At 43.6% G+C, this 24,285-nt stretch overlaps 1 protein-coding gene across 1 annotated transcript in view; it reads left to right on the forward strand.

Annotated features, from left to right (window-relative positions):
- LOC119458658 (AP-5 complex subunit mu-1-like) overlaps positions 1 to 24,285 on the forward strand; it is a 69,543-nt gene that overhangs the window by 44,635 nt on the left and 623 nt on the right. The window contains exons 12-13 of the mRNA XM_037720524.2: positions 10,392 to 10,510; positions 15,735 to 15,831. Of these exons, the coding sequence (XP_037576452.1) occupies positions 10,392 to 10,510; positions 15,735 to 15,831 (216 nt within the window). The remainder of the gene's footprint in view (positions 1 to 10,391; positions 10,511 to 15,734; positions 15,832 to 24,285) is intronic.

The raw sequence follows: 24,285 nt of genomic DNA on the forward strand, positions 1-24,285 counted from the left end.
ATCCACTAACCAACCGCTGCCATGCCTGAACAGTCACAGGGTGTATTTGCTGCCAATATGGCGTTTTGTGAAATGTGGCGGAAAGATTGCACCACATGTTGTATTAAGAGGAAGCTTTAGCTCGGGGGCTCCTATCTAAATGCATGGGAAAGGAGGAATCGTTTTCCTCGGCAACCACTGCACCAAATTGGATCAGATTTGTTACATTTAAAAGAAAAAGTTTCAATCTAGTGACCGTTGGTAGCGAATTTTCGATTTAGGTTGTCACTTTCATTATAGAAATTGTTGCAAATCACAAATTTCCCAAAAACGAATCAAGTTTGCAACTCTAACTCAGCAATGAAAAACGATATTGCAATTAATATTGCAATTCTGTAAATTGCATATAATAGTACATCTAAAGCGGGCAAATTCAGTGTATTATACATGGCTCTTCTCTACACCACGATTATGTGAGGACTTTTGCAGAACCTTTGTTAACATTGTAACAAAATTGTGTAACATATAACTTGATATATCAAATTTGCTTGGATGTTCCACTTTGGATGTTCTGACGTATGCAATTTGCAAAATTGCAATATCTATTTTTTGGTGCAAAATTACAAATTCATAAACATTATGCTTCTATATTTTTCAAGCTTACCAACTTTTGGCAATTTCTGTAAAAAGATTAAAACCGTAAATAAAAAATCTGATTTAAACAGTCACTAGAATTTAACGTTTTCTCTCAAATGTACCAAATATAATTAAAATCGGCCCAGGGGTTTTCTCAGAAGAGCATTTCTGCGTTTTACATGTATTTGAGTGGGCAGCATTCGAGTTGGGGCCGCGCTACCAGTGTCCTCTTAATCTCGCTTGCTCGACATGTGAACTCTGTGGGTAGGAGCTTGGATGAACCCTGCCTTGACCCGCCTTGTGTTTGCCCTGCGCCATGACTGCGTATTCCCGTGAGAACCCTTGTACATTATGTTGCATGTTGCCTTTAGTCCTTTTCAGAAATGGAAATGACCATTTCAAATATTGTCACACTGTAATGATGGTGAAGAACCAGGCAGTGACACAGCTATTAATCGTGAAAACTAGCTCATTATTAGCCTAATTTGTTCCCAGAAAAATATGTAACACTCAAGCACGATAGCAGTGTGCACACCTGTTGAGCATCAAATCTGATCTACGGTTCCAACACGTCGGCTTTTCACACCGAACTAATAGTATATTCTAGTGTAACTGCTGGTGCTCGCGTGCGTCCCAGAATGTACACCACTCCATGTTTGCTTCAAACATGCAATATGATTAGATAAAGATTCTTTCGCTATACAATTGGCGAGAACATTCGAAAATATTCCTATACTGGAAGGCATGTCTTGCATCGAGTGATAACTTAGTGACACTTGTCAGCTGGTGAAAAAGAGTCCCTCGAAAAACATAAACAATGTACATGCATCAATATTCATATCATATATGAATTCAGATGCCTGCTTAACTCTAAGGAAGTGGTTTAGTTATGTTCTTGACCTCAGCATTTGAGAAAATTGGCGCGAATTGTATGTAGGCGATTATGTTGTCACAGAAAATCAAAAGCACCCATAAAGTATATTTAGGATGCAACATTGCCGTTCTAACTCACAACGTAAGGTCATGTCTTATCTATCTGGTTATTTTATTAATTAATTAATTAATCTGTTTATTTGGTTAGCAATACATGATTGTCATGATGCTGGATACAAAACACAACTAGGCCTCTAGCACCACAGTATGTGTTCACCACACAGCAGCATTGGAGAAAAATATACATTATAAAATAAAAAGAAAAAAAGAACACGAAATGTACAAATGTACAGTACAAATGGAAGTACATGGTATAAAACCAGAGGCAAAGAAAAGCAGATTTTACCATAGCAAGCATGAGATGGTTACTACATGAAGCTGCTGCTTTCAGCACCTGACCGTGGTACTTAAACAAGAAAGGTATATTTTCCGTTTGTAACATGCTAGTTGGCAAGAACTCACTTGAAAGGCGGCTAATGTCCCTGAGCTGTCCTTGGGTCTCAAGAGGGTATAACCAGGAATTGTTCTTTTTTGGTGTTTGCCAATAAATGCCAGAAAAGACCTGACAATATCAAATCTTAGAATTTGTTTTAGGCCAGAAAGTGCTTAAATTAGGGATTCGTCATTTATTTAATTTTATTTTGTTTTATTTCGATAGCCCAATTGGGCTATCGCAGGAGTGGGAGTGTACATTGGATACAACATCAAAACATTCGTCTGCACAACTCAACGTCAACACCTTGAAAATCAGCATTGTTACAAAATCAAACATACCACAAGTAACATAAACACAGCATGAATCAACCTAAGTGATATAAAAATTCCTCTAAAGGTAACGACCTAGTTTCACCTGGCACTAAGTTCCATTTTTCAATCGTACGAGGAAAGAAACTGTACTTAAATAAGTTAGTGCGCGGTTGAAATGGTTCAAGGTTGAGTTTGTGGCTATTCCTTGTAGGTTTCAATTTAGCAGGAGACAGATAGTTGTTTGTTAATGAGTAGCGTGGGGTGTTAATGGGAATATGCAACAATTTAAGACATTGACGATCGCGCCGCTCGGACAGTGGTTGCAGACTTAGTGCAACAAGGTGAGATGAGGGTGAGAAATTCCAGTCATAACGGCGGTATATGAAACGGATTGCTTTCTTTTGAACTGATTCGAGAGTGTTAATGTCGGATACCTTATAAGGGGTTCCAGATGGGGCAGCCATATTCGAGAATGGGTCGGATGAGCGATTTATATGTTAGCAGCTTTGTTTCACGTGGAGCTTTTCGCAATGTGCGATTTAAATAGCCTATTTTCTTTGATGCTTTATTGCATATGTATTCAATATGCCTTGACCTCAACATGTTAGGTGTGAAGATGAGGCCAAGGTACTTATATTCGGACACCCGTGCAAGGCAAGAGCCATTAAACGAATAATTAAACAAAGAAATAGAGATGCGCTTACTGAAGGATAAAGCGACTGTTTTTTAAAAAGTTTATGTTCATTTGCCATTTGTCGCACCACCTGCAAAATTGGGCAAATGAATCGTTAAGTGATATGTGATCAGCATTCATATTCATTACGTTATAAAGCACGCAGTCGTCAGCATAAAGGCGTATTTCTGCGGATACACAGTTTGGCAAATCATTTATATACAATAAGAACAAAAGTGGCCCCAGGACTGAGCCCTGGGGAACTCCGGATGACACATTTACTATAGACAAGTTTGAGGAATTAAACGAGACATACTGGGAACGGTTATGTAAAAATCTAGCAATCCAGTCAACTAAGGATGAGTTATTAAGTATAGGGCGAAGTTTATGGAGAAGTTTTGAATGTGTAACAGAGTCGAATGCCTTGGAAAAATCTATCAAAATGGCATCAATTTGATTTCCACTGTCCAGAGCGTGTGAAATGTCATGAGAAAATTCTACGAGCTGAGTTATAGTACTAAGTCCGCGACGAAAACCATGCTGGGTATCACTCAATATTTTACTATTTTCAAGAAACTCCAGAATATGCCTAAAGATTATATGTTCAAGAAGTCATGGTTGGCAAAGCCGAGTTTGCATCGCACCGTACTGAAATGTAACCAGTCTGCGAGAAGCTGAGGTCACGACAGGTCAAACTAACCTCTCACAAAACATTTTAAGGCCTGTTCTGGAGTATGCAAGTATAATTGGGCACCCCAGTCAAGCCTGCCTTGTCGAAAAATTCTAAAAAATACATAATAAAACGGTTAGGTTGATCTACAATGAATACTTGCGTCATGTTAATGTTAACTTGTTCGTGCATCTAAACTCTGTCCTTTAGGTGGAATGTCACCGCAGTGATTTTTGTACTTTATCACGGAAACATAAAAATTAAGGAGGAAGACTACCTGAAGCCACCGTGCTGGCATTCTGGTAGAAACAACTGTGACAAGTGCATCCAGCTGTTTATCACGCGGTGTGACACTTTCAAACACTTTATTTTTTCATAAAGTGATAGAAATGTGCAATAGATTGCCTAATAGTATTGTGAATTTCACTAATGCTGATTTATTTATTTATTTATTTATTTATTTAATTATTTATTTATTTATTTATTTATTTATTTATTTATTTATTTATCACAATACCCACAGCGCCCGTAGGCATTACAGCGGGGGGGAGAAGGAAACAAAGAACCAATCAATAAAGCAGGCAAAACATCATGTACCCGGAACACTTTCATACTCGCACATACACACAAAAACACTATCTTACTTCAATGGGTGTATAGAGTTTGAAAATACATCGTTTGAAAGAATCGTTGCGACATCGGATGGTAACTTGTTCCATTGGCTTATGGTTCTGGGAAAAAATGACATTTTAAACGCTTCAGTTTTGCACGCTATTTCTTTAACCTTATTTTCATGGTCCAGCTGTTGAGTAAAAATATTTCCCGGGGTCTATACCTGTTCGAGAGTGGAATATGTTGTGAAAAAGTTTCATTCTTAGATATTTCCTGCGTTGCTGCAGTGATTCCCAACCGAGGCTTTCTTTTGCTCTTGAAACACTGAAATTCCTAGCATAATTTGAACAAACTAAACGAACGGCTATGCTTTGAATTCTTTCTAAACTGTTCACGTCACGGGCTGACCACGGATCCCACACAGCACAAGCATAATCCAGAACAGATCAGACATTTGATTTGTACAATGATACGTTTGTCTCCAGTGGCAACTTTTTTGCATTTCTGCGCAGGAAACCTAGAATGCGGCATGCTTTAGTTGTGATGTGATCAATGTGACGGCTCCAAGAAAGAACGGGTGTGAAATAAACGCCAAGATGTTTGTGCTCCTGAACTGATAATATCGTGGTTGAATTTAAAGAGGAACAGAAGTCATGAGTTGTTCTTTTCCTCGAAAAACGCATATGAACGGTTTTTTTCAAGTTAATGAGCATGTGCCACTTGTTGCACCACTCATTTATCTTATACAGGTCATTTTGCAAAACATTGCAGTCATGGGTAGTATTAATAGTCCGGCACAAAACACAGCTATCGGCAAATAGCCTCATTTGCGATGAAATTCCGGAGCAAATACCATTTATATAGATAAGAAACAAAAGCGGTCCTATGACTGATCCTTGGGGCACGCCAGAGGACACATCAACTTCACGGGATGTTTTGTCCATTAAGTACAACTTTCTGTCTTCTTAAATTTAGGTATTCTTTTATCCAGTTAACAACTGTACTGTTTATATTACACACTTCTAATTTTTGTATAAGTAAGGAGTGAGGGAGAACATCGAGCGTTTTCTTGAAATCTAGAAACGAACAGTGAACAGAAAAACCCTGATCCAAAGCTCCTGATAAATCATGTGTCAACTCAACCAACTGATGTTTCAACAGGAAAATTCACTACGAAATTCATGCTGCTGGGGGCTCATGCCTGCTGGGGGCTGAGCAAAAAGTGCACGTTCATGTGGCTCATAACATTACTGTAAAGCACGTGCTCAAGTATCTTACAAGCAACGCTAGTAAGCGAGATAGGCCGGTAATTCAAAGCACTACTTTGCGGTCCACCTTTATGCACAGGGATGACAATGGCAAGTTTCCAGTCATCTGGTAAAGAAATTTCTAGTAAAGATTTAGTAAAAATTATGCACAGGTATTTGGACACTTCTCGTGGGCACAAAGAAAGCAGTGCCGGTGACAAAGCATCAGGCCCAGTTGCTTTAGACGCATTCAATGTCTTGAAAACGGCCTCTATTCCTCGTTGGTTGATCATGATATCGTCCATGGGCTCACCCAACACTGGGGTGGATCGTGCCACAGTGTTTTGAGTGTCAACACGAGCAGCATACACAGAACTGAAAAACGAGATGAAGCACTCGACTTTTTCAATGTCGTTATGGACGGTAGCACCGTCGCTATCAAGGGCCAGTATTGATAACACATCTTTACTGTTCATTTTAAAGAATTGCCATAGTTCTTTCGGTCTTTTCTGTATGCGCAGGTGAAACGTGCTGAAGTACTTATCTTTGGCTGTCTGCATAGCTGCCTTCATCCCTTCAGTTTTGTTTTTGAGTTTATCTTTAAGCTTCGACGAAGGGTTTTTCTTATAAGCAGCGTAAACTTGCGCTCTCTGCCTGGCCTTACATTTCACGTGTCGCGAACACCACGGCTTACTTTTGCTGCACCGCGCAGTCATAACCCATGATGGTGCATATCTTTCAAGCATCTCGAGCAACCTGTTCTTAAGTACTTTCCATAGCTCATCCATATTCATGAATGCAGCCTGTGTCTCAAACACATCATAGTAGGAATCTAGAGCCAGGGTCATATCACTGACATGTGCTTTTTGATAGCTGTAGATGCACCGTGGACCACTGTTAGCAGCTCTCACATACTGCAGATTCATATCGCACAATACAGCTTGGTGGTCACTTATGCTCGGCAGCACTGTTGTAGAAATCACCGCCTCTGGCGTGTTAGTGAAAAATAAATCTAAAACATTTTTTGCCCTTGTCGGCTCTAGAACTAGTTGTGTTAACTCGAAAAGGCAACATATCTTCAACATTGCTTTACTTGACTGGCTGCAAGCGCTGGAACTGGGATCTGCTAGAGACCATTCGATTTCTGGAAGATTAAAATCACCGCCTATAATTAGGTAATCAGTGCTCACTGTTTCCATTGCCGCGGTAAACTCACCTAGTATATTAACTTTGCTTCCTGGTGAGCGATAGAACGAACATACCGATAATGACGTACTGTTCTTCAATCTAATCTCTACCCACAACATTTCACTTTGACTGCATTCAATATCAATTTGCCGGGAGCACATTGTCGCATCCACTAAAATAAAAACGCCTCCCCCGAAATGATTTCGGTCCTTACGGTAACAAACAAAGCCCCTGGGAAAGGCTTCATTATCCTCAACGTCACATCGAGCCAGGATTCAGATCCAAGAACGAGAGTTGGTCTAGACATATCAATGAGGCTAGAAAATTCATCACATTTATTTCGTATGCTTCTGCAATTCCCAATAAGAAAAGAAAGCACAGACCCATCCGCTTTCAGTTCCTGTCAGTCTGCTTGCACAACTCGGTCCAGGGATTCATCATAGACATATTTCACCTTATTTATATAAAGAGTAGCGAACTTTCGGTTTACTTTGTCAGTCTTCACTTGATTAGCCTTAGCATAATCCCACAGTCGTTTCCGCAAAAAGCGGAAATGTGGTGTTTGTCTACAAAGTTGAGTTGTTTCTTGAATCTCTGCTTGATCAACGGTATTCGTTTTAGTGTGTGCTTGGTGACCGATGACCTTTCTTGTCACATTACACCTGTTTGCATTTCCTGCATTTTTTGTTCTGCTCCTTTCCTTTATAAATTGTATTGCTCTTTTCTGCACTTCCCAGACCCTGCATCTGTACCCACTTCCTTTACGAGCCCGAGCAAGGCTTACAGGATAAATAAATAAAGTGACGTCAGGTAGGGGCCCGTTGCTTGGTAGTGTGAGGGCTCGATGCCAGGGCTGTTGCTGGTCGTGGCGAGACAAGGCCACGATAAGCTTCACAAACATAACACCATTAAGTACGTAAAATAGAACTCCGTTAAGTAAAATGGCTGTGCCGACGGTCGGCTGATTAGGAGAAGAGAACAAAGTGTGCCGCGGTTGTTGCTTAGACATGGTGTGGTGAGGCTGGCAAAGATCAGCGGACATGCTGTGCTAGGCTTTCGCAGCAGCTACAAAAACTCTTTGTGTGAGGGCTGGACTGAGAATTCAGGTCGAATTGCGAATTAATTCAAGCTGAGACGGTTGCCGGTCGTCTTCTTTCTTTTAAGCCCTTTTTTCAGTATTGCAGAGCCCTCGTAAGCTTCCTTGTGAGACGCTAAAGGTGAAATATGCAGGAAGCTCCAGTCAGCAGTATGTAATGAAACAGCTGTTCAACTTCTAATAAAGCTCAAGTTTCTAAATGTGAGTGCCAGCGCAATACTCACTGCCATGAAAGAAAGGGACGTTGAAGAGTGCTCTGGTGTGCGACGTGCACCAGATTCTCATTGTCTGCCCTAAACGGAAGCTTTAGCTCGGGAGTTTCCATCTACGTGTACGTGGGAATGGAGAAATCTTTTTTTCTTAGCAACCACTGCATCAAATTTGATGAGGCATGCTGCATTTAGAAAAATAAATTAAGAAATAGAAATAGTTGGAAGTGTATTTTCAATTCATTAAAAATTATCGAAAATTGCAATATTAAAAAAATGCAAGTGTTTACACTTCTAACTCAGCGAAAAAATTAAAAAACGATACAACAACTTAGTAAACTGCGCCTAGTAACACTTCTAAAGTGAACAAATTTATGTATACACCACTCTGAAATATGCCACTAATTTACAAGTAGGACTTTCGTGAAACTGTCCTAAACATGTTAACAATTTAATGCGGCGTGTAAATTTATATATCCACTATGTCAGCTTTATATGCTCTAGCAGATGCAGTTTACAGAACTGTGATAATGTTTTTGGTGCAAAGTTAAGGATTTGTAAACTTCGTGCTTTTATTATTTTTTTTAAAGCTTATTGATTTTCAATAATCATTGCAATAAATCTTGAAGCCCTAAATGAAAATTACGTTTCCTAGAGTCACTGAACTTAATTTTTCTGTCAAATGCAACAAATTTCATTCGAATCGGTCCAGTGGTTGTCTCTTAAAGGCATTTCTGTGTTTTACATGTATTTGAATAGGTGGCATTGGAGTTGGCCCCGAGGCAAAGTCATTACTGTTCCGGTGACACAAAAACGAAGACTACGGCCTTGAAATCAATGACCTTGATTGCCAATTGATTACTGCTGCATGGAAGCTACATGCTTTTTCAGACTGTAGTAGTCACTTAGCATTATCCAGCAGTTCCCAAAAGTTCCTCAGGTAGCAGTAAGGTAGAACTAGTAACTAGTTGGGCTAGTTATGATGAATACATGTTTTAAACCATTGCGGAAAATGACTAAATAAGAAAGCCAAGGACTACAGGACTGAGATGACTGCTCTCTCACAACATGTTTATTAAGAGCAACAGACAAAAGGAAAACACCACCTGCGCGTGTGCGCCATTAACCAACATCATGAAATAAATCAGCAGGCAGCTGCTTCTCACAGTCTAACATAGACAGAAGGTTTTGTTATATCCTCATGCACCGCACGTGCCGATGAATTTGATGCGCATCTTCTGTAATCACTTCCCTCACCCTCATTGTGTCCCTTCCCCTCTTTCTTGCTGTGTGCTATAGCACGCAATACCCGTAATAAACATTCTTTTCTCGGTTACTCTGCTTGGGAATACGTGGTCACTTCAGGTTTGGATACACAATTGTCATGCTGCCTTTGTTTATGGAAAGCTTTCACAAGTTCACATGCTTTATTATTTTTGTGCTTAATGTTGATTTTAGTCACGACATTAAAGAGAACGGATACCTTGCATTTCTCAGCACAAAGTATTGCATGTGGTTGCAAGCCTGTGGTTGCAAGCCGTCGGCGTCCCTTGGCGTAACCAAGTGAACGAGCGCAGCGAAGGATAAAAGAGCGAACGCGGAGTGCAGCGGGGGATGAAAGGCTGCGATAGCGAAGAGAGCGCGAGGAGGAAAGCAGAGGTGTCGGGTGTAGCGGAAGCATGAAGAGGAGAGTATGGCGAAAGGCTGAGGAAGAAAGCAGAGTGACGTGTTTCATGGCGGTGACCAGGCATGCGGCGAGCGCGTCCACCGATACCATATATGGAAACAAAGAGCTGGCATGAGCTTCAGACCCACTGCGCATGCGCTACTTCGCCTTCGGTGCAGCCACCGCTTGAGAATGTGCTCCGTGCGAGCCACACATTCCCGTGTTCACGCTTTCTTTCTGATCAATGAGCGACGCTACCGGTGGAAATGCTTCGTCTGCCACTGCTGCTAAACGAGCTGCCCAAGCAGAGGCTCAGCGTCGCCGCCAAGAGAACCCTGTTGTTAAGAATCAAGTTCTTTGCCACAATATATAGGGAATTCAAAACACCTAAACAGCTGCGCTCAAAATTCACATTATGGAGTATCGTAATCGACGGTGAATTTTTTTTTCATGTGTTGCTCTTAATAAACTTTCGTTGTTAGGTAGTGTTCGTCTTGTGTACTTCTTTGTGGTGCAGTCGTTTTGAACGCCGATTTCAAGTATGCATTCTTCAGGTCATTCTCGGTTTTTCACGTGTACTGGTGTGCTCTCAAGATTACGTGAAAGTCTCTGTGAATGTACTGAGCATTCAGAAGTTATAGCTGCTGTACACAATAATTGATATAAGGGAATCGCTCACTGGAGTATTTCTGACAGAGGTTTAACTGTAGTTGATGTTAATTTTGTTCCTGCCAGGGCAAAAGTTTCCAGCGTCTTCTCAGGAAGTCTCATTAACGGGCACAGTCCACTTTGAAGAACAACCAGCAGACATCAACGCTTCTACGCTCTGCACGGGCCTCACGTCTTACGTACAGGTCAGTCTGCATTTTGCTGCTTCCTTAAAAGTGGCAAAGCATGGCTGGCTGTCTGCTTTGCTACCTAGCTTTTGAAATGTAGTCAATTTCTGAAATATACAGAATCATTAATTGCCTGAACTTGCACAAAGCTGGAATTCAAAGCTGGCACAAAGCTGGAAAGTGGTGTGAATTCCTTTCTCTTGTCTTTCCTCTTTTTGACTATTTTTTTCTGTGAGCCAGTTGTTGTGGTTTGAATTCCATTCTCTTCTCCTTCATCTTTTTGACTGGTTTTTCCCGAAAATGATGTGCCAATTGACCGGGATTTCGACTCTCCTGGAGTCATATTGTGCAAAAAAATTTTTCATTTTTTTTTTGCTTTGACATTTAATGTCATTTTTCACTTATTGCTATTGTAAGGGTCCACAGGTGCTCCGCGCACCAGCTGCTGCTCCCATCTCCCATTGCAGGTACTGTATATTGGTGCCTATAACCTGCACCAAAAATTTTTTCGATCTAGCATAAATTCGGTGCAGGTTATATGCGCATCTTGAGGTGTGGCTTCACAGCATTGAAATTTTGCCTAGAAGTAGGGTGTGCTAATATAAAATTTTCAATTGCAAAGTGAATTCGTATAATGAAAACCAACTGCGAGTCGAATTGAGTATTTTACGTATATGATTACTATTGGTCTTGTGAAAATTCAATTTTTTTTAACCAACCAGAGGTATAAAAAAAAAAGTTTATTGCACAGTGAATACCATTATGCTTGGTGTCATAAAAATTATCTAGTACGACACTTTGGCTTGACAATATCATAACTGCAGTTATGTAATGTTGTCGTGAAGGAAGGATAGCTGCTCGACACGTTCGGTCGGGGAGCAGCGACACCCTCCTGCATGTCACACTTCCTTCAGACACCGAAAAGAGCTGCTCACTGGACTCACTCGTGTCTGGTATCGGCAGGTATCCCTTTGCAAGCCGATCCAACAGTGGGCACCGTGCTTACACCACCGGTCTCATGGATCTTCCCTTTGGCCCAAAATTTCATCATTGTCTTTCAACCTATGCTTGTGGCAGTGATAATTGCTGCTGGTTGGCGAGCCTATCAAAGTCTTTTGGCAGGGCTGACATGGAAGGTGCCTCTCGGAAGCTTTTGTTGTTGAGGACATATCTGGGTTGTTTGGTGTTTAAACTGTCCTTGCCAGGTCTTCAATCAAGTTTGCCATTGAAGCAACCTGGTGGTACTTAACTAGTTTGGGAACGAGGGTCTAAAGTCATGGCCCAGCTTGCTACTTGGTCAAATTTGTAGTTTGGAAACCGTGTTTTTAGGCACTTGGCCAGCAGACACGGAGGTTTCCACCTGGCAGCTGGTGTTGTCCACCAGATGCACGAAAAGGCAGCACAGTGTGGGTACTTCAGCTGCTGGTGCTGATAGCACCAGCAGGGGCCCCGTGACAGTGACCACTTATTACTTTTGATACGCTTCACTGCAATACAGTCTATGCCTCGTCGCATAACATGGCTGTATTGCGGCAAAGCTGACTTAACACATTGACGACAATAATTTCTGGAGGTTCGAATATTTCGAATAGTAAAAGCGTTTTTAGAATAGAATACTAATTGAATTGAAATTGAATATCTGAAGTTTCGGATATTTGCACACCTTTATCGAGAAGTAACATTTCCGGAACTGGTCACTCGTGTTAGTTCAGTGCACATGCATTGCCAAACGCAGCGCTGCACGCAGGGCTGCACGTTTGAACTCCGTTTAATTCGAACAAATTTTCGGGCCCCTTCATGTTTGAATTATTGCAATTTGACTGTAATACATATGTGGCTTAGAAGAAGTTTCTGTGGGCCTAGTTGGTGCATACTTGACAATTTTTTAAAGGCGAAAAAAAAAAAAAACGTAGCACAAAAGGAAGGTCAAACACAGGACAGGCTGTCTCATACATTTGTGGAAGTGTGCACCGCAGATTCTTGTGCACTTATTTCTTCATCACAGTGGGTTTTTTATCTACTACTGAATGTAATTATTATGTTGAAGACGTGACACGACTGACAAAGGTGTGGTGATGTCAAAGGAAGGTCTGCATTAAAGACAGCTGTGCTGTTGTCCTTCGGTAGGTGGCCAGGTCAAGGCCACCGGTGGCAATCGTGGCCCAGGTTGATTTGCCTCGACGAAGTGGGCAAATTTCAGGGCTCCATTGTTGTGTTGTCCTCACTTTCTGATATGACCACTTTTGCACAGCGCTTCCACACCACATGCAAAAAAAGCTAGGCCATAACTTAGCACCGTTAACCCTCTAAGTATGCGATAGCGTATTCAGAATGTGATGATGATAATGTTTTGACAGCTGCACGCATGTGCATCATGGGAGATCTTGGAAACTCTCATTTATTAAAGTGACATTTCTATACCTCTGATGTCTCACAAGCTTGCTATTTTGAGTACACTGTGACGTGCTTGCATGCACTCAACACACCTCAAGTTTTCTGTTAGATATACCTCCAAAGTGGGTGAACTCTGCCTATAATGCTGTAAAGAAATGCATGACTGACGGTGAGATTGAACCTCTCTCTTTGAGTACAGTAGCCCAATGAATGCTATATAACCGCTAGGCGATGATTGCACGCATGCTTCTTTTGTTCCAAGGTTGCTCTTTGAAATTTCAGCTGTGTCGTGTGCCAGTTTCTCGCATTCTTCCACCGTGACAGCAAATGCTTTTAGACGTTGCGTTAGGCTGCGCTGCTTTTGGGATCAGCCCATATTTTTTTTTAGAGGAACATACCTCCAAAGTAAGTGAAGTCCACCTGTATGCTATCGCATTAAAATGAATGTGCACTGGCGAAACAAAAACAATTGTTTGGAGAAGTAGCCCTGTGAGTTTCACCCATGGTAAACCTATTGTATTCTTCCCTCTCTAGTCATGTTCAAATGCCTAGTCGCCCCAGCGCCTGCAGTACATGACCATAGCGATTGCGCGGCATGAAGTCTGTTTCAGGAGACGAATCCGGAACCACACCAAGAGAAGCCTCGCAGTCAGAAACAACATGGGCATCTTTGGTCGGACACTCAGCTTCTGAACTTTGTGTGCGCCATGTAGTAGCGAGATTGGTGTCTTCGAGAGATCCGTTTCCTGCAGAGTAATAATACAGTGGTTCTGGGATGTCCATATGCCTTCTTTGATGTGATCCAGGTGACGTCTCTGCCGCCTGCCATTCTCAGTCTTCGTTGCAAACGACCTCTTGCCGCACTCTCCAACTGTTACAGCGGGTAGGCATGCAGGGTTGTTAGGGAAGTTCCTGATCCAGACCTTGTCACCTGGGGCCACGGAGCAAGAAACCTTTATGGGTGGAAACTCCGCCAGTTGTGACGACCAGAAAATGTCACAAGCCTGCGCAGCCACTATCATGCTGGCGGCACCTGGCGACCGAGAAAGAAATTATCACCGTCTTGGTTGCCAAGGCAACCGGTCACGTGTGTTGCTCCCGTTCGGCAGCACGCCTCACAAGTTCTACTGAGGGCACTCACGCGTCCCACCTGCGTCCCATCTTAGGCTAGCAAATTCCGAACAAGGGTACACTGCACGTATCAGCGCTTTTAGTATTACGGCCCTCGAACAGACACCGACAAGAACAGTTGCTGTTTGACTTGAAGGCCCACAAAAACAACATTACGGCGTGCACGCTGAAGCGAACGCCTAACGCCCGTGTCGTCTGCTTGGCGTCTGCTTTGTGCGGGAGACACGGGCGCCGCCGAAGAGAATGTGCCCGAGCAGCCCGCCAGGCTTCTGCATTTTTTTTCTTTTTTTTTTTTCGCTGCTGCTTGCATGACGCGCCACAAGGCGCCGCCACTGCATGCGCCCCCGCCGGCGCATACTAACGTGACGTTATCTGGTCGTACATGAGCCACCGCACTGATAGGAGTTTCTACTCCTAAATAATCTTCCTCTGGGCCTGGGGCATAGTCTGTTCTCATATCCTCCATCCTCCCTTTCCTAGGTTGTAGCGCATCCAGATGAGACGGAAGCTGCCTACCACACATTAATTCCGCTGGCGTTTTCTGTGTGTGGTGTCGTATGCTGTATAAACAAAATCTGCGATAGCTGGAAAGAAAGACCACTGTCAGTCAGTTTCCTGAGTGCCATCTTTTTTTCTGCCACTACTGACTTTCAGCTTGTCGCCAGGTGGTGGTATGTAGCCGATGTTATGTGCTTGGTTCTAGTTAAGTGAAGACCTGTTGCATCTCCGATGAAAATAACACTGTGCCATTGTCGAAAACTAGCACTGGCAGTGTACCAAAAGTGGTGAAGAGTGAACGAAGCAGATCTGTGGCTACGGAAGTAGACTGTGGTGGCACTGGTCTAACTTCTAGCCACTTGGAGATGGCATCCACTACAATCAAAAACTCTGGTTGCTCACCAGCTCAGAAAAATCGATGTGGATGATTTTCCATGGTTCACGTGGACGTAGCCATTTCGGCATGACACTGCTGGTGGAAGGCGGCTGTGCCTTTGCCATGTTTCACACGATCGGACCTTGGCCTCTATATAAGCGCCCAATCCAGGCCACCACAAGCAACTGTGACCATTTTGAAATGCCGATGGTGATATGGTAACGCAGATTTAGGGTCGTACTCGATTGTAACGTGCACGCAATTTTTGGACCCATTTTATCGGAAAAGAAGTGCATGTTAGATTCGAGTAAATACGGTAAGGTCCTAATTTGGGTTTGGACATTATGTGAGTGAAAACTGGTGATGTTTGGCTGCCTAGCAGTGGCATATTACTGCATCTCCACATTGTCCAGAAGATGAAGCTTTCTGCAGGGAGTTTAATTTGACCGAAAAATATCAATTCAGTTTACATTTGCAATAAAATTAACCTTTTATAAGCCTTGGTGTGATTTTAGATGTTTCACTTTTGAAGTGGAGACGTTCTGTGAGATAAGGTGCTTATACAATGTGTTTCCTTTTTTTAATGGAACCTGTTTCTTGTAACAAGCCCACTACTTTTATCTTAGGGTAGGGAATAATGCAAAATTGTTCATGCCCTATATGCGCGCATGTACAAACAGTCACCAGTAAGTGGTTATGCTCAAAAGCAGTTAAATGCACACGTAACACAGAAGAACCTATCGAAAAATAGCCAAGGTACAAATGACTAGCTCAGTCAAAGCTTGGTCTTTTGAGCTTCTTTTATGTTGCCAATATCTCAACAACATGCTATTCCAATTACAGGTAGAGTTCCGAATGACGAGTCGGACATTGAGTGGATGCAGCCTTGATCCCAAGTCCATCTTGGTTACACCTCCGGCCAAGTTCAAACTGCTTGTTGGTGAGTACCCTACCTTGTGGCTTTCTGCCATGGGCAGGCAGGAACAAAGTGGACCGCCCAAGCATTCCTTACAGTAGCATCCCCCCCCCCCTTTTTTTTCATTACATTAATAATGTTCGTTACATGCTTTACTTCAAAGTGTTTGCACTCTCACTGTCCTTTTTTTTTTGTGGGACTCAAGGAGAAGCTCGCAATATTTTTTGCTGTGATTAACCATAATCTTAGTGTCCATACTATGTTTGCAACCACATGTCATAGTTGTACTTGCGTAGCGATCCTGCTGCAGCCTTGCATGCAAGGGTAGCAGTATGTAAGAAATAACTAAAAATAAATAAATACTTTTCACATGGCGACATTCTCAGAGAGAAGACCCAAGTGCTGTGTTACACTTGGTAAAACACTGGCACAGTGGTGGGACAAAATGATATGTCTAGCTGGATAAGCCATGTATTCTCGTTAGGCTATAAGTGGCCTTGAGTAACAATGTGCAGTTGTGGCAGGTGCAGCAGCATCTGGGATTTATTTAAAAAAAAAAAGGGCAGTGCAGTTCTTTGAGACACACAATGCCTGTTTTGCAAGCACACCCTCGGCCTGTACACCTCATGCGTTTGCACATATTAGCTCGAAGAATACTACAGTTATTGTGCAGTGAGCTCTCTTCATCACATCTGGATCACATCCAACATGTGCATCCACTTTCTTTCCTGTGTTGCACAACCGTACTTGTACATTGCGACCTAGGGTACCAAACCAGAACTTAACTGAAAAAAAGGAAGAAACGCTATTTTTTGCACGAACTGGAACTGAACCAGGACGTTGAGATATCTGTAATTCAGCAATGAGGCCGAAAAGAAAGAAAACGGTTTTCAGGAGCTTTTTATCCATGCATTGACTACATGCCTGTACTTTCAGCTTAACCGTGCCACCTCATTTGCAAATGCACACGACCTTGCCGTTGTTTTAGAAGTGGCAGCATCATTAGTGTGCTTTTCAATGTGCAGCATTGGGAGGCAGGTATGTTAGTAATAGACTTGTGAGTGTTTGAAATTGGTGATTTCCAAATAGTCCTATATATAATCATGAAAAGGAAGGAGTGATTCCCAGCTAGGCATTTGTTTTTGATCACACTTGTATGTAAACCGAAGTAGTAGGTGTGATAGAAATGTTGTTTCTGAGGTATGCTTTCATAATGTACATTTTTTAAATTCCTTGCGACTTGAAGAACAAAATGCATGCCTTTCTTTTTTTTTAGTTTATCCTTGTAGCTCAGGAGTACTGTCAAGTTCTTGTGCGAAATAAATTAATCCTATTTTCCTGTAAATATATTTACATTATGCAAACAAGCATAAATCAGAGTGAAAACCACAATGAACTTGGTTCCACACTCTGCTGCTGACCTATGGCAGAGGCCTCTCTTTGGGTTACGAACAGAGCTGGCAAACTAAATTGGCACATGCTTCATTCTTTGGCCTGTTGCATGCATGCAACCTGTTTATCCTTCCTTGTATTAGGTGGCACTGGTGCCTTCATTTGTGCAAAGAGCGTTCGTTGACACTAAAGGTCTGCATTAATGGTGTATTCATGCTTGCAATAGACAGGAGTCACACAAGCGACCACGTCGAAATGTATATCTACAATGTACGAGTTAGTGTCACGGCACAAATATAGATGTCTCTGGCATACCTATCCTTTACCTCAAGTAGGTGAAAATTTATTTCCAGGTTGACACTCAAGTTGGCATGTTTGCCTGTCGCTGCTTCACTTTTCTGTCATTCATTATGGTTCGGCCACGTGGTTTCGTGAAATGCTGTTGCAAAAAAATGTCGTAGTTTCTCCCGAAAGGCGAAGCATCAATTGCGATATCAAATTAGTAGAGAGCTATTCGGAGTAGAGATAGTAATTTTATCGGCTGCATAAACTTGGACACATCTGCTTACTAAGTGAATTAACAAGCCTGGTGTCAGCGCGCACAAGCAAACATGAATAGATCGCATTGAATGACCGCAGACAATGACTGTCAAAACGCTGGAAGCAATCGCAGCCGCCGCAGCGGGCAAGGTTTGTGCGGTCTATCGCTTCAAAGGAAACTGAGCGGCGGATGCACAGCACATACAAAGGCTGTGGGAATCCTCGGGTCCCATAACCGCCGCACGGACAGCGAACGTCGCGTCAAGCGCATGCGTGCTAGGGAGAGTTGGGAGAGGGGAAACTTTCCTTCCGCGGGCGGCGCGCGGGAATCGCAAGCGCTATCAGCGCCACCGGGTGGGTCACGTGAGATCCCGCTAATATCGCCCGGGGCTCTTTGGTCTCCAGCAAGCGGCGACGGCGGAAGTCTCCGCCGTCGCTCCCGTATTCCCGCACGTGGTTAGTCAACCGCGTTCTTTCCGCGGCAAACGCCGCGGCCCCCCCCCCGGTATTCCCCAGTTGGTAAGTCGGAAGCCCTTCTTTACCTAGTGTATTATTCTCTTCGAGGGAACCCTCAGCGATGTCAACTATAGCTAGCTGGCCTGCTCGAAGTGTTAGTTGCAGTCGTAATAAATGCTTTCCGAGTGTACACAGTGGTTGTCGTCTATTGTTTCCTCGAGCTTGTACCGTACCGCGGTTGATGCACAGGCATGCGCCAACCGCGGGGCTCGGTGTGTCGAGGCAGAGGGCCGTTGGCATCCCCCCATATCCAGACATTTTGGCACCCAACGTGGGGCAAGCTCTTGGAAAACGGGACGACGATCGGTTCGGATGCGCGGAAGCCTGAAGGCTTTGTCCGGACCAGCGTTAGGCCTCAAACGAAGGCGTGATTGCTAGCTAGATTGGGCATGTGCTTTCTTGAGTGCGAGTTAACGCTGCACTAGTGTCACCGAACTCGTGTAGACGCTGAGATTTGCAGCGAGTTTTCTCTAAGAGTACGCCCGAAGCGAGTGAGTGCAGCAGCCGACGCGGTGGTCGATTTTCCCTGTACATATGTAAATAGCCTCCTTTCTGTATCTTTGGCTCTGGGAGCTGGGCGCCGGAAACGCTGGCTAGGACGTCAGCGGGGCGCAGTCCCAGGAGTCTGCTCGGAAGCTGCGTGTTGAGCAGCGAGCGGGGACCACTTAGCTAGGCCTGCATCTCCTCGCGGCGGCTCATTGGAACCCTTTATGGGTCTTTTGTGGCAATGGTATCCATCATGGACGCGATTAGGCCTAAGGCTCTGCGGAGCTGCCGGTCGCATGTTCGAAGACGACCATGCCGTGACATTTAGCGGGTGCAACCGGATTCGCTAGTTCTACTATACTCGCCGAGCGGAGAAACCTCGTTCGAAATAGAAAGCTTATTTTGTTCAGATGAACTCAATATTTTGCGGGTGGAATAACCGAAATCTCGGGGGACCAGAGAGCGCTTTGTTCATACGAGCATCGCCCTTTTTCGCGCTGTATCGGACCGGAAAAATTCGGTCGAAGCGAATAACTTCATTCCAACGAACTGGATTGTTTTTTTTTTTCTTCTTCTCGTTGCCACATAAAGCTATGCGGTAGACGGGTGGTTCAGCATCGTGTCAGACGGCCGACACTGCGGCGGCCTCTACTGCCTTAATTCTAAGTGTTTGTGGAGTGCAGTTGAGCGACTTTTCAGAACGAGTGAAGCCGCCTCGACTTGCTATTGCTGCCATGGTCCCTGCCACGTCCCTGCCTGCTGTCTCGGCCCCTCCCTGTTCGCGGCCCGATGCAGCAGCACATGGCAGCCACAATGAGGGAGGCTCACCATCATACTCCCACGAGGATGCGTCGGTGCAAGGTTCATCGATCCGGCGCGCGCGCCACTTCGAGAAAGTCCTGACCCGCTGTGCCCGGGAGGACATTGCGGCGCGCATCTTGAGGCAAGCCATCTTCAGCCCCCGTCATCGTCAACCACTGTGACGGCTGCCACATGTGGGCGGCCGCCACACAGGACTGTGCTGCCTATCAACATGGATTCGGACATTTCCTGCCGGAGTTTACCATCGCATCTGCCCGGATACTTTGTCAATGCCGTCGTTGCAGTGATTTCTCCGCCGTAGGGCAATATTTAAGGGTGGAGGGATGTGGGAATCCTCGGGTCCCATAACCGCCGCACGGGCAGCGAACGTCGCGTCAAGCGCATGCGTGCCAGGGAGAGTTGGGAGAGGGGAAACTTTCCTTCTGCGGGCGGGCGCGCGGGAATCGCAAGCGCTATCAGCGCCACCGGGTGGGTCACGTGAGATTCCGCTGATATCGCCCGGGGCTCTTTGGTCTCCAGCAAGCGGCGACGGCCGTCGCTCCCGTATTCCCGCACGTGGTTAGTCAACCACGTTCTTGCCGCGGCAAACGCTGCGGCCCCCCCGGTATTCCCCAGTTGGTAAGTCGGAAGCCCTTCTTTACCTAGTGTATTATTCTCTTCGAGGGAACCCTCAGCGATGTCAACTATAGCTAGCTGGCCTGCTCGAAGTGTTAGTTGCAGTCGTAATAAATGCTTTCCGAGTGTACGCGTGGTTGTCGTCTATTGTTTCCTCGAGCTTGTACCGGATCGCGGTTGATGCGCAGGCATGCGCCAACCGCGGGGCTCGGTGTGTCGAGGCAGAGGGCCGTTGGCATCCCCCCATATCCCGACAAGGTCAGAGCTGTGTGGAGATAAGAGACCGTGCGGGCAACGGCCACAGCCGGGCAAAGTATGAGCGGAGTTGTTGGCAGAGTAGAAGCTGCGCCCCCGCCCCTTCCTTCCCCGCTGCCTTCCCGCTTTCTTGCTTTCGCGTGGGAGATTGAGTGGCCCGTACGCCTGATTGCAAGATACGCCTTTGGTGCCGGAGCACAGCGTCACCCCGCCTCCCTCCCTCCCATACCCCCACGGCCTTTCGTGCGACGGTCGCGTTTGCTTTCAGTCGTGCGTTCGCTCTCCGTGATGGCGCGCGCGTCCCCCACGTGCTTTCGCTCGCGCATACGGCGCGCGGTGACAATTTTATCGCCCTTGGAATCTATACGGAACCTCACGGCAATGGCGACGCCAACAGCAGAAATCCGGTTGAAGTGACCATATAATTGCTATCGCAATAAAAAACTTGAAATGCTCTGTGACATTGTCAGTTCTGGCAGCATTACTTCTGTGGGAGTAAAAGTGGCAGTGGCCAATGGCATCATCGCCTTCCTTCGCGGGAAACCGCAAGCACACCGATTGGCCACTTATTTCGATGTCCTGCTCCGACTCGCCATTGATTGGTTGAGCAGCTTTGCAACTCTAGGAGCAGAGCCAAAAATATAGCAGCAAGAGATTTGGCCAAAACATTCGCTTTTCAACCATTTCAGTTCAATTTTAATTTTTTGCAGTGTACACTAGAAACGTCCTCCAGGGCTAAAAGCAGTGGTCAGCAGCTTGACTGGTCCCAGGAGTCATCATACTTGGCAGTTGGTGACAAGAACTATAACATACAAAATAGGCAGTCTCTCCTACAAGCAATTGCTATAAGAACTCAGAAAGGTACTGGATATACATCCCTTCACAATGAAGAATATGACAGCATAATAACAAACTAAATCGGTATTTCTGTTTATTAATATCGATCGGACAATGCGTAGGGGAGGCGGCGTCCTTCTTGCCGTCTCAAAGGACGTTCCTTCTTCATGCATTCTTATTAACACTGAACTTGAATTAGTCTGGGCCATAGTAACCATTGGCTACCACAAGATTATATTAGGTTTATGCTATCGCTCTCCCTCCTCAGCTTCAACATTTACCGATGAACTGCATGATGCAATGAATATAGTTTGTACACGATTTCCTTCATATCCTTTGTTTCTACTAAGAGATTTCAGCTTTCCGAGTATAATATGGAACGCAAATCCACCCTATTCATTGCCGTCTTTGCCACAACCTCGTGAATTTCTTAACATATGTTCAGTTTTTTATCTAACAGAACTAGTAACGTTGCCGACCAGAACATCAAATAACAGTACCAGCATCTACTACTAACGACTCGACCAGATTTCGCTACCGCTATCACCTATGCACCAGGCATAAGTGATCATTAATTACTTTCGTTTCCATTGAATGCACCCTGTCCTAAGGCAAACAAAAAAAAGAAAACGATACGGGACTACAAGAAAGCCAACTTTGACATGATTAACAGTGAACTAACACATTTTTTAGACATCTTTTTAAGCAATTTTGATACCCGTTCAGCGCAGTCAAACTGGGATATGTTTGTAAATGAAGTCGAACGTCCAGCTGCTCTAACAAATAAATATATCCTTAATCGCTTTATCATTTCAAACGCACATGCGCCATGGCACAATACTTATATCAAACGTCTATCTAACCGAAAGAAACGTTTCTATCGTGCTGCCAGATGTTTGCCTACTAACCACACCCGCTGGGCTGCTTACAAATCTGCATCGACCATCTACATAGGTGCGCTCAAATCCGCTAAAGATAACTTTCTGACTAACGTTTTGCCGTCTATGTTACAAACTAACGCAAAAAAATTTTGGCGAGTCATTAACCCATCATCTGACAACCATATTTCCTTGATTGACTCATCCGGTAACCAGATTAGTGAAAACCATTGCACCACTGTTCTTAACGAATCTTTCATTAAAAGTTTTTCTGTGGATAGCCATAATGAATTACCTACTGTGAGCTCACACAATTATTTACCTATGTCACCAGTGATTGTTGAGCCACTTGGCGTCGTACGACTGATTGAAGCACTTCAGAGTGATTCTCCTCCTGGCTATGATGGCATTAACACAAAATTTTTGAAAAATACTAGTGCTTACAGTTCCATTATACTAAAAAAAGTTTTCCAACAGTCACTGGATATGTCTACACTTCCTAGGACAATGGAAAATTGGGAAGGTCGTTCCACTGCATAAATCTGGTAATAAAAACTGCTCAACTAATTATCGCCCTATTTCTTTAACTAGTATTTGTTGTAAACTGCTCGAGCACATAATTTTTACTAATCTAGTCAATTTTTTAGAATCTTATTCATTTTTCACGTCAGCACAGCATGGCTTCCGGAAAACTTATTCGTGTGAAACACAGTTAATATCCTTTACGAATCACTTACATCAGATTCTTGATCAATCATCGCTTGCCGACTGCATTTTCCTTGACTTTTCAAAAGCATTTGATAAGGTTTGCCATAGACTGTTACTTTACAAGCTGCACCAACTAAATCTTGACAGTAGTGTCTTAAAGTGGATTGCATGTTTCCTCACTAAGAGATCACAATTTGTTGCTGCAAACGGCCATACTTCTTCTTTTTGCAAAGTTCATTCCAGAGTTCCACAAGGTTCTGTCTTAGGCCCTCTGTTATTTCTCATTTATATTTATGATCTTTCATCAGTTATATCATCTAACATTCATCTCTTTGCTGATGACTGTGTTATTTTTCGGGAAATTACTAACGATGACGACGCTAAGGTATTGCAATGTGACCTTCACGCTATATCTAACTGGTGCGCAAAATGGTTAATGGACCTAAATATTAAAAAGTGCAAAGTCATGTGTGTATCTAGAACTCCCACTAGCTCTCCTCTTTATTATCTTAATAACATTCCTTTGGATTCTGTTAACTATTACAAGTACTTAGGAGTTCACATCACGACTAATCTAACTTGGTCGCTACATATTGAGTACATTATTAACAATGCTAACCGCATGCTTGGCTATTTACGTCGTAACTTTTCTACTGCTTTATGTGGCCTAAAGTTGCAGCTTTATAAGACACTAATACGCCTGAAACTGGAATATGCTACAGCCGTGTGAGACCCAAGCTATGACAATCTAATAACTTCCATTGAACTCGTCCAGAATAACTCCGTTCGTTTTATATTATCGAAGTATGACAGAACTGCGAGCATCTCCGCCATGAAAACTTCCCTAGCACTTCCTTCTTTAGCATCTCGCAGAAAAGTTTTTCATTTAACACTGTTTCACAAGTTGTATCACCATTCTTTCCTACATGACCACCTACTCCTTCGCCCACAGTACATATCCCGCCGCATCGATCATCATCACAAAGTAGGTATTCATCATGCAACACAAAGACCTTCTTGAACTCATTTTTACCTCGTACGTCAAAAGAGTGGCACGAACTTCCCGCTGACATTGTTAGTATTAACGATAATCACATGTTCCATGATGCATTATCTAACATTGTATAACTGCGACCTTTATTTGTACTAACTGTACTGATTGCTTTTTTCTTGTTCACTTATTTCTGTGTGCATTGTATAATTACGAGCTTCATTTGTATGAATTAACTGTACTGACTGTTCTTTTTTTTTTTTGTTCAACTATTTTCTTTGTATAAAAACCCACTCCCCTCTGTAATGCCAATTGGCCCTGAGGGTGAAATAAATGAAAATGAAATGAAATATTTTTTTCGTACAATAGTGCCTTGACATTTCCTGTACATGCTTCTTTTATGCAATGCCTCTAGAGGTCTGTAAGGTATCTTTAAAT

This window comes from Dermacentor silvarum, chromosome 7 (genome assembly GCF_013339745.2).
Source record: "Dermacentor silvarum isolate Dsil-2018 chromosome 7, BIME_Dsil_1.4, whole genome shotgun sequence".
NCBI lineage: Eukaryota > Metazoa > Arthropoda > Arachnida > Ixodida > Ixodidae > Dermacentor > Dermacentor silvarum.